The 12154-nt window shown below is 37.7% G+C and overlaps 1 protein-coding gene across 1 annotated transcript in view; it reads left to right on the forward strand.

Annotated features, from left to right (window-relative positions):
* Positions 1–1150: 1150 nt before the first annotated feature.
* The window catches only part of Arl8 (ADP-ribosylation factor-like protein 8), a 78562-nt gene continuing 67558 nt past the window's right edge, over positions 1151–12154 (forward strand). Inside the window, exon 1 of the mRNA XM_067137427.2 lies at positions 1151–1413. Coding sequence (XP_066993528.1) covers positions 1291–1413 — 123 coding nt within the window. The 5' untranslated portion in view covers positions 1151–1290. The remainder of the gene's footprint in view (positions 1414–12154) is intronic.

Genomic DNA, 12154 nt, shown 5'->3' on the forward strand with positions numbered 1-12154 from the left:
TCATTTGTATGTTTATTTCTTTATTTATGTCTACTTTATATGCCTCATATTAAACACAGATTTGAAATTATATTACGCGAACCTTTTCTTGATACCAAGTTCCGATTCAGCACTAGGGAGCTCAGGTATAAAGAAAAGGTTCAGGTACCGGTATACACATATATTAATACACTGTTAAGTTATGTGCTAAATTTATATTAGATTATAAAAATCGTGCAAATGACCAATAACAGAAAGTACGGAGCATAGTACCACCGATAATAATTGATAATCTTCTTTACAAATGTAAACTGAAGCTCCCAGGTCAATATAAAGCAAATACTATAAAGTTTACATTTACCGCTATAAAGTTGTACCCGGTTTAACCAAGTAATGACGTCATAGCATTTACTCCGAGCCGAACCGCTCCGTCCCCTCCACTAGAAAACACTGAACAGCTGTTGTATTGCAAAGAGCAAATGGCACCATATGGTAGAAACCTCACATCAACCTCAAGGCTTGAGGTTACTCCACGAAATTTTGCAGTGTACAGAATAACTTATAGAGACTTGATTTAGTCAATCTCCTGAAAAATGGCCTATGAGACTATAGGCCCTTAATGCAGCTACCGTCTCAAATAAAATGATGCAAGAAATTATGAAACAAATATATTAATTACAGAGGGTACCGGTATGTACACTGTATACTCTCCACTGTGTGTAACCCATATCACTGCATAGTTGGGTGAAATAAAATACAATCTTTCAAACGTGCGTCGCCTCTCACAAGTGGGAATAGTTGTTATCTCTTCTTTCAACGTGGGTATAGGGCAACGAGATAGAGGCAGCAGAGGGTCAGTCGGTAGCAGTATATCCGAAGAGCTTCAGCTGGCAATGGAAGATATTTTACTTGGCTTTGGCCACTTTCACCTTTGACTTAACGACCTTTCATTTCGTTGCTTTGACTTGAACCAACTTTGACAGACTAACAGGATGTGTTCAATGTAACTACAAACAAAACTGTATTTGCTTAATATTTATTGATAGAAAGATTTTGAATGAATAAACAAAATTAATAAATCATTTATATTTTCGGCGCTATACATATAATAATTGCTGGTAAAGAATGTTTTCGATTCAGAAGTGATTAAGTTGACCCTTATTACATCGGCTGGTCATAGGTTTTTTGACGTTCAGGGGTGTGAGTGATAACTGAACTGAATAAAGTATAATATTTATAAAATTTGTCATTGAAGTGACTTTGATTGCGAATTTTTTTCTTACTTCTCAGTGAAGTGAAAGTTGTAGCACTATGTTGGCTTTAATCAATCGTATTTTGGACTGGTTTAAAAGTTTATTTTGGAAGGAAGAAATGGAATTGACACTTGTAGGTTTACAATATTCAGGAAAAACAACTTTTGTAAATGTCATAGCGGTAAGAACATCTACTAGTTGTTTGTTCGTATAGTTATGTATTCCTTTTGGTTTTGACATAGAAGCGGACTTTTCATGCGAGAAGTCTTGTACACTCGTTCGTGACTTGTGAGTCACCACTTGTCATTGAATTCAACATAAATGGTGCATTATAAATAGGGCCTATATGGTATTTCGCCATTATTATTATTATTATTATTATTATTATTATTATTATTATTATTATTTTTCTCGATCTTGGTCATCTGAGGACCACGTAAAATAACTCACTGCATTCATTTCCGTTTGTTCTCTGCTTCCTTCCTTGCTTTCCTTCAGTTCTTCATTGTTTCACTGTTTTTTCCCTCCTGTCCAGATGTCATTCCATTCCTTCTTTTCTTTCTCTGAAATCCCTACAAGTTGTTCTGTCCTGTATTATATTTGTGGTTATTCCCATCTATGCCATCTCTCTCTATATATATTTTGCACCCACTTATATTCTTACTCTTGTAAACATGATTAAAAAATTATTTTGTGAGACTGGTATTATCCATCCTCATTATGTGACCAAACAACTAAACGCCCCTCTTCCCGATCGTATCAGAATGTAGAGAACCAAATTCATTCTTCCTGCATCTGAACTCCGATTTTCATCTTCTAATGTGCCTCAGATTTTTTTTAGAATTTTTCTTTCCTGTTTTGTCTAGCTCTTGTATTTCTCTTGTCGTAATGTAGAATGGAGAACATACACACTGTAGCATAGAGATATTCTGGTTTAATTACAATGTTGTTGTGCCTGATTATAGTTTTGATGGAGAGACTCTCGTTATAGGTGTCCTTGGTCATTTGGTAATCTCATTCCAATTTCCTGGTTTTCTCAGAAGGTAGGTATCTGAAGTCCAAGTTTCTCTACAATGCCATTCAAAAGGTTTATCTGGATATGTGCTGTTTGTTTATTCTCAGAAAGGTTTGCAATATTGTCAGCGAAGGCCAAACAATTTCTACCTACTCCTTTAAATTTCAACCCTAACCTTATCTCTTGGAGGATTCCTCTTTCTTTCAGCATTTCTTCCCATATACTCATTACCTTTTCCAAGACACAGTTAAAAAGAATCAGTGACAATTCATCCCCCTGTTTCACACCAGTCTGCCTGTTGGATCATCAGCCCAGAGGCTGGTTGGATCCTCAAATAACACCACCAAAGGTAATGCGGTTATAGGGAAATCACAAATATCAATGGCAGCACCAAAATGAGACGTACTATAGCTCGTTCCATGTTTAGGCCTATTGCTCTTATGGACCTACAAGGAGTGAACATACCCCCTCTTAGACATTCATAATTTCTTGTGATTAAGGGATATTATAATGTACTTTATATTGTATTATGAAAGAAAGAAAATGGATGAGGCATGTTTTTGCCCGTGAGTTATTAAAATAATTAGCTACTTAACATTCTCTATTTAATACATTGACAGGAAGGAAGCACAATGGTGGGAACAGCCATCTCTTTGTTGCCTTCCCTTATTTTCCTTGTGAGTTGCTCTGGTACTGTACACGTTGCGTTTAATCCGTTACGCTGGGAATCGCCAGCAGCTTATCACTTATTTGTGTGTGTGTTCTAATATTCTTATACTGTACAGCAGTTGTTACTGAAGATTTTGATGCTGTGGTGTGCATCGATACATCACAGCATGACTTGTACTGATACATAAATTCGGTATGATGTTTATCTGTGGTGGGTTTTGTTATTTAGCTTTGGTTTCTTAAGCGCATTTTATTTTTGTCACATTTTAACCATTTTTTTTTCACAAGTGCATTTGATTGTTACAGTTCTTTTCATTGGGCAATATCAGGGCCCAGTAGTCCCCGGTGTTGCCTGGGCAAATTTATGAAATGCAATAAAGTGAACTCCCCACCCCGAGCCTATTAAAATTATCTGTTTACTATTTTCTCCCAGTTTGCCTTGAACTTCAGTACTAAGGTTTTGTGTGTACAGTAGTTTATCCAAGTTGCTGTAAAAGCCAAAATAAGTTCTTCTCCCGCTGTACGACCCCTGTACCCTAGATTTCAAAAAAAAAAAAAAATTGCAGCTTACTTTCTTCCTTTTTATTTTGAATTTAAGTACTGAGATTTTCCAATATATAAATGCCACGGTTTTTCCGTGATGATGCTGAACAGAGGAGTTTGATATAGCAACCTTGTTGTCATAAGAGCAATACTGTTTTCTTAACATAGAATGAGCTATAGGCTTCGTGCGTTTAGCACTGTGCTGCTGCGGGTGGATACTACGAGAACTAATTAGAGGCATCTTCATCAACAGCTCAACATAAGCTGGAATATGTTTGACGTTCACGTGCATTTATTCAATTATTTTACAGTGCTGTCTTCAGATGATTTTTTTTTAATGTCAGAATGATGTGCTTGATCTTGGCTGCATTAAATACAGAGCTTTCATTCATGACCTCACGAAATGGATTTGAAAATACGGTGGATCTTAGCAGTAAATCGCAGGAAGTGATTCAGGATTTGTACATTTATTTAATACACAAAGAACTCTTTACACAATGTAAAAGTTAACAATTACAAACAAATTATTATAGCAACGTTAAATTTATTTTTTAAAGCACACACATCATACTGTAACATATATATTGTATTCTGTTAATATAGTCTTAATGATAGCAATAATAATAATAATAATAATAATAATAATAATAAGTTGGATGTCACCACCAACATCTACAAGACCATGCAGAAGACGGTGGTCATTGCAACGATTAAAATTGTACGGAAATGTATGGGTTCAAATTTTACGTAAAACTGTAAATTAAGGTTTATTCTGCTTTAATTTCCTAAAATATGTACAATTTATTGCTCGAATATCAATACCACGAAAGTGTGCAAATTAATAATAATAATAATAATAATAACATACCGTACTGTACAGACCACAATCTGAAATTTTATATTATTCTGTCAAAACCTCACGAAATGTATTTAAAAAGGCAGTAGACAAACATAGGCCAAATATAGAAATAGGCCTCCATTACACAATATCAATAGCTCACAGAAATACCGCATTTTACATAAGTTAATTTCTGTCCTCGCCCCGAGGTGGTGCAACTCTTTTCAAGCAACCCCTAATGAACATGAGCTGCATGTACCCTCATGTCAATCTTAAATTTCTGACTGTATCGGGAATCAATCCCGGGCCCCTGACGAAGGAAACTAGTAGCACTAACCGTTATATTATAGAGGTGGTCCCGATCATATTTTGAATTCAGACACAATAATTCATTGGCAGCGTTAAGATATTCTGATATTTTCAATTGATCCAACATCAAACCTGTGTCTTTTTATCAGGAAAAGTTCCTCTAAGCTCTTCTCCTTGTTGTATTTCTCTTTCCTCGCTTTTGAGATGCGAGGTCCAGACCATTCACAGGGTTGGTCAGTACGCGAGATGACATGTTCTGAGTAAACTGTATAATTAACAGCAGAAATATGCTTACATTTCATGGAAATATTTTTATTCTTTAACCAAGGCCTCCCTCGTATGATATCGTATTAGAGATAGGCCAAATATATTTTTCTGAAGACAGCATTGTTGAATGTGAACATGAAAATTACTCTCTTTATCACCATAAATAATATATAAATTACTATGTTACCTCTATCGTGAAATGGTAGTGTCTCTAATGAACCAACGTTTTTCATCATATTTGCAGTTATTCGCTCTGTTGCAATTTCCTGCGAGCAGTTTTTCTTGTACATTTAATATAGACCACTTTCTGGTGGTTTGGAATAATTTGGCCGATTGTTGAATAAGACAATCTGAAATCCCACTGTTATTATTTAATCGGCCATGGCAACACGCTGTGGAACGAAAGAGATAATATGTGTGCGATGATCGCATTAACTTACAATGATGATACAGATGTTGATTCCCATAGGGAATCTGAAATATTTGTCCTGAATGAGTAAATTTACAATGAGTAAACTTACAATGTTCGCCACTCGCAGCGCAGCGGTGCATTTTTCCCAGCAGCGCACGGAGCCTATAGGCAAGACGAGGAGTGAGGTAGTTTGTCATTGCTTTTCTCACATTAGTATTACCTTAATTGTAAATTCCCCTGAGATCTCTCCCACGAAGTTCATTTTAGATTTTGTGTCTGTGAGAGTATCTCCGATTATATTGATTGACTTTGAATCTACTCTGAATTCCTCCAGAATCTGAAATAAGAAAGTTCTATCTATTGAATCATTAGCTTCCCTAAAATCCACAAAGATTATGACAATTCTTGCTCCTGGTCACTATATCCCATATTTTTGTTTTGAGATTAAATATCTTCTCTAGCATGACCTGCCTTTTCTGGACTCTCCTTGATATTCATCTATTTGTTTATTCACTACAGGCTCAATCCTGTTTTGGAGAGCTTTTGATAAGATCTTATATGTGACTGCTACAAGGGAGATTCCTCTGTAGTTGTTAATGTCTTTATCGCCTTTCTTGTGTAGTGGGTGTACTGAGCTCAATAGCTGCAGTCGCTTAAGTGCGGCCAGTACCCAGTATTCAGGAGATAGTAGGTTCAAATCCCACTGTCGGCAGCCATGAAAATGGTTTTCCGTGGTTTCCCATTTTCACACCAGGCAAATGCTGGGGCTGTATCTTAATTAAGGCTACGGTTGCTTCCTTCCCACTCCTAGCCCTTTCCTGTCCCATCGTCGCCATAAGACGTATGTGTGTCGGTGCGACGTAAAGCAACTAGCTGTGTAGTGGGTGTATCAATGCATTTTTCCAATCTTCTGGAATTCTTTCTGTCTGCCAAATGTGTCTCACTTCCTCCCTTGCTCGATTACCAGATTCCTTCCACAACTGCCAGAATCAAATCTTCTCCTGCAGTTTTAATATTCCTCAAGTGTTGGATGATGCCTTCTATTTCTATCTCATCAGGTGGTTCCGAGTCTCCACTTTTAATTTGTGGTTGATTGAATGTAGGCATTTCTTCAGGGTCTTTGAATTTCAGAATTTCTTTAAAATATCTTGCCAAAATTTCACAGTTGACTTTATTGTTGAGTCCAGTATATCTCTTTTCATCATTAAAACTGAGACTGGTTGCTTGATACTTTTTAAAATTATTTTCTGTTTAAATAATTTGAAGTTTCTTGCATACTTTTTAGTGAAGTCTTTCTCAGTCTGGATGAGTCAACTTTTTTCATACTTCCTTTGTTGTCAAAATCCGTTCCTACTGTGACCGTGGAGCAAGGAATATGGGGGGAAGCTAATTTATTATTAGCAAACGGCAATCAGCTTCATGGTTCCGTAAACAACCCAATTTCAAGATTAAGTTCAAAAACAAATAGCAGCCACCTTGGAGGGAATGAAAAAAGTGAACTCTTAACAATATTCAGAACAGTGTCAAAGGAAAGTCATACATTAAAAAAAAACTTTTTACTTGAAGACAAGCGAAATATTTTAGTGAAAAAGTGCTGGATACTTTTTAACAAGAACTGTTCAAATGAATAGAAATAGTTTTTAAAATAGGCTAACTATAAGTCTATCCATTCCATCTCATTTCACTAACCCATTTAACCACCACATTGTTTTTAATTTATTTTAATTCAATTCATATTTATTATAATGTACTTAGAGATAAACACTTAGTGAATCACCTAAGCTATATAAACAGCTGAAGATGTAATAAATAAGAACGAAACATGTACTGCGTGTAATTAATTAATTTGCCAAAATGCAAATATAAGTATCAAAAAGGTGGAAGATTTTTATTGTTATAAGGCTTTTGGATTATCGTAAAATTTTGAAAATTCTCTTTGGTTTGATATGAATAAGCCGGCCCCGTGGTGTAGAGGTAGCATGCCTGCCTCTTACCCAGAGGCCCCAGGTTCGATTCCTGGCCAGGTCAGGGATTTTTACTTGGATCTGAGGGCTTGTTCGAGGTCCACTCAGCCTACATTATTACAACTGAGGAGTTATCTGATGGTGAGACAGTGGGGCGGTCTAGAAAGCCAAGAGTAACATCTGAGAGGATCTGCTATGCTGAACACACGAAACCTCATAATCTGCAGGCCTTCGGATTGAGCAGCGGTTGCTTGGTTGGCCAAGACCCATCAGAGCTGTAGTGCCACATGATTAGGTTAGGTTTTTGGCATGAATGCCATATTTTCCATGCTTCCAGTCTCTTAGGGATAGTTTTTGCACATTCTTTGTTCCTCCACCCGTGCTTCTTTTTTTCCTTTTTTACAGGACAGAGTTCTTGGGCAACGTTCTGTATTTTATTTTTCAGGTCTTTTCAGTTCTTTATATGGTTATTTCCTAGTTTTTCTTTAAATTTTTGTTTCACATCCCTGTTGCTTAGTTTTTCAACATCATATCTCTTTTAGTTTTCTTCTTGACTCTGTTTTGTGGAATGACTTCATTTTGATGGTCACAAGATAATGGTGTTTATCATTGTTGGCTCCTTTATTCACCTTTACATTCAAAATCTCTTTCTTGTTCCTAGGAGAAATGGCTACATGGTCAATTTGGCATTATCCTAGGTTTGGATTAGGGGACCGCCAGGTTTTCTGTTTGCTGCTTAGTTTTATAAAGTAGGTAGACATTAATTTCAATTTAAAGGCCTTGCACAGTTCAGTTAGTTGTATTCCATTCTTGTTTGTTCTATTTTGGGCTGGGAAGTCTCCAGCAATCTTTCTATATATTTTTTCTTTAGCAATTTGAACGTTAAAGTCTCGTAGTAACACACCTTGACATGAGCATTTGGGATTTTTTGAATTTAATTTTCTAAGAGTTCCCAATATTCTACTTTGGCTGGCCTTTTCTTGTTATTTTCATTGATGGGAGCATGAACATTGATTAGTGTGTAGTTCTTATTTCCACATCTTAATGTCAAATGAGATACTTACTCTGACAGAGAATAAAAGTTTGTGACAGATTCCATTATATTTCTGTTAACTACAGAGATAGTTCCAAGATGTGGGACATTTTTCATTGTTTATTTTCCAGGTCTTCATTTGTAAATCTGATAATTTTCTGAATCTATTGTACTATCATGTATTTATCTTTTTTCCTGTAATGCAAATACTAACATTTTCTGATCGTCTAAGAATTTGGTAAGTTCTTTCAACTTTCACACTTTGAGAAATAAATTAATATTGAGAATACCAAAGAAATTTTTTTTTTTTTTTTTTTTTTTTTGGTCTTAGTTTTGCTGCTGGGTTTCCAGTAGAATGCTTTCACTAATTCTTGGATGTTGTTCTGAGCTCTTGAGAATCCTCACGCCCAGTTGTATGGCTTACTGCCGTGGTAAATGAAATGAAATGGCGTACGGCTTTTAGTGCCAGGAGGGGTCCGAGGACAGGTTCGGCTCGCCCGGTGCAGGTCTTTTGATTTGACGACCGTAGGTGACCTGCATGTTGTGATGAGGATGAAATGATGATGAATACGACACGTGCATCCAGCCCCCGTGCCAGCGAAATTAACCCATGATGGTTAAAATTCCCGACCCTGCTGGGAATCAAACCTGGGACTCATGTGACCAAAGGCCAGCACTCTAACCATTTAGCTATGGAGCCGGACAACTGCCATGGTGAATTCTCATTTCTGGTTACCACCTGGAGTCGTATTTCCAGAAGTTTGTAACATGCATTCCAGAAGTTTGCAACATTCATGCAGATTACATGAAAGTTTTGGGGAGTAACTTTTGGGCCACTCCAAGGTTAAAACTACTGTTGTGAGCCGTAGAGTTTAATTTCCCATCCGCACCTTACTTGGTGTACAGATGGTGACCTCAACTCTGCCCACTACGGGATCAGACATGTGCGCATTTAAATTTTGAAGACAGTTCATTCACCTTCTCTGCCGTTGGGACTCTGACTTTATCCGCTGTTGAAACTGTTTGTCTTTGTGATTTCCCCCCAACACTGATCGGCTTGCCAACCCACCGAGCTCGATAGCTGCAGTCGCTTAAGTGCAGCCAGTGTCCAGTATTCGGGAGATAGTGGGTTCGAATCCCACTGTCGGCAGCCCTGAAGATTGTTTTCCATGGTTTCCCATTTTCACACCAGACAAATGCTGGGGCTGTACCTTAATTAAGGCCATGGCCACTTCCTTCCCACTCCTAGCCCTTTCCTGTCCCATCGTCGGCATAAGACCTATCAGTGTCGGTGCGACGTAAAGCAACTTGCAACTCAATTTCCTGCAGCGATTGTTTACCCCACTTTCCGCTGGGTTGCTCAGCGTAACAGGGGCACCTCTTTTAGGTGACGTTCTGGAATTGGAGTGAAAGAGGCTAGATGGATTATCTTGCAGATCCAGCATGTTACAGTTGCTGATGATCATTTCATTTGCCAGAGTCACAGTGACTCTTCCCAGATCAGTTCCTGGTACCCATTATTATTCACTCACTCACTCTGTAGGTTACTGAGGGACGTGAAGTTCCCATGCCGATCTCACAATCCTCTTCCATCCTTTTCCATCTTGAGCCTGCTCTTCCCAGTTATCAGTTTGGAGGGTCCAGCATACCTTGTTGATCTATTTCTTCCAGGTGCTTCGGGGTCTTCCTGAAGGTCTTTTCCCATTAAGAGATCCCTTGTATAAATCTACTGGTGCTCTGTTATCCTGCATCCTCAGTACATGTCCAGCCCAGTGCAGTCTGTTGGATTCTATCACACCCATTATAGTGTGTTGTTGAAAGAGGTTGTAAATTGTATAATTAGATCTTCTCTGCCAGCTTTGAGTGATAGGATCAAACCATGGACCAAATATTTTTCTATAAACTTTATTTAAAAATTTCATTGTTCCATATTGAAGAATATTACAGTTAAAATTGAAATAATTGATAAAGGGGTTCAACCTATTCAATACAAAAGAATAAGAAATATAATGAATTACATTCTTATTTAATAATAAGTAGAAGTGGTACCGGTTTCGACCCTAGTCCAGGTCATCATCAGCCGATTAAAACATGAAAAACAATGCATAGGAAAAGGAGATAAAAGATCAGGTACACTTCGGATCAGTAGAAGAGGTGATATAAAAATGAACGGGGGTAGACACTGTAAAATTCAGAAGAAGTAAAATGTAAGTCACTTAAAAGAAAACAGTGCGTAATTTTCTGAGCGGCAGTATGGCACACGCAGTGTTAGGCAAAGTCTTATAATGTTTATGAATAGCGGAGAATGGTTAAATGAGCTAGTTTTTAAACACTGTCAGGCACAAAGTCATATCATAATCGAACACATACGAACATCCATAATCGTGCAGGAGTTGAAGATGAGTAGATCTATTGAAGTAACTTGCCAGCTCCCGGTGATCAGCGCAATATATTTAACATCAGGCACTGTGGTTTCAAATGCCAAAGTAAAATGGAGAATAGCTTGATGATCCAGTAATTTTCTTCGGTTGCGGGAAAGTAAGTATATAGATAAATATAATTCAATATAATTGAATAGGTAATTGTGCTCCTATAGAATTCTTAGAACAGTTGACGTGAAAAAAACAATTGTGAAGAGAAAAAAATATAGTAAAAAGTGCAGTACCGGAAACCACAGTGCCTGATGTTAAATATATTGCGCTGATCACCGGGAGCTGGCAAGTTACTTCAATAGATCTACTCATCTTCAACTCCTGCACAATTATGGATCTTCGTACAGTTACTCCCATAAATATTCAGTCACTCTGATATTTGATACACTTTTATTGGATAATTATTCTTACACTATAATGATGTATAATACAACGAAACATGTAGGAAAACATAATACAACGTTATAGACACATTGTGATGTGTCAAACTCTTCTGGCAGTCATTAGTACGCCATATGTCGTACATTTAAATATAAGCAATAATTCCAGTGCCACCTCAAAAATATTCGGCCACTGTATAAAAAAGCAACATAAAATCGCATAATTCACAACCCTGTTACATATTCAGTACTTTGTAGGTCCACCTTGATGTTTTATGACCTCTTCCAGTCTATTCGGCATACTGGCGATAACTTTCTTGATATAATCAGGGATTAATGCCGTCCATTCTTGTAGCAGTCTCCTCTTCAAGTCTGTGAGGGAACTTGTCGGCCGGAATTGCAGAGCTGCCTTCATTTGACTGCACACATTCTCGATGGGGTTCAGGTCGGGTGATTGTGGTGGAGTCTCCAAAACCTTCGGGCAGTTGTACAGCAGCCACTCCCTGACAAGTTACGACTTGTGCTTTGGGTCGTTATCGTGGTAGAATTATGAAAGTATGCTGTATACCAAGTTGTTCTGCAGATTATCGCAAATTGTTTTTGAGGATAGCCAAATAGCCCTCTTTCGTCAAAATATGTTCAGTGAAACTCAGTGCACCAACCCTGTTCGATGCAACACATCCCCACACCATTGCACTTCCTTCACCATGTTTTGCCGTTGCTTGTAAATTGCTTGTTTTCAGTACCTCGTGACGTTACCGCCACACCAGGTCGGACCCAAACACGTTGAACTTTGACTCATCAACAAATAACACATCCTCCCACCAAGCACTGGATTTGGTTACGTAGGTTTTGCGAACTCTAACCGCTTCATTTCATATACCGCGCTAATGAATGGTTTCCTCCTAGCTCTTCTCCCAAGTAACTCATTCCTTCCCAGTGCTCTTCGAACAGTTGCAGTACTTGCTTTCTTTCTACACTCCTCTAAGACAGCTGCTACCACTTTCTGAGCTCTAATTTTTGGATTTCGTTTCCCATTCCGAAGCACAAACCACTCCTG

Source organism: Anabrus simplex, chromosome 1 (assembly GCF_040414725.1).
Source record: "Anabrus simplex isolate iqAnaSimp1 chromosome 1, ASM4041472v1, whole genome shotgun sequence".
NCBI classification, from domain to species: Eukaryota; Metazoa; Arthropoda; class Insecta; order Orthoptera; family Tettigoniidae; genus Anabrus; species Anabrus simplex.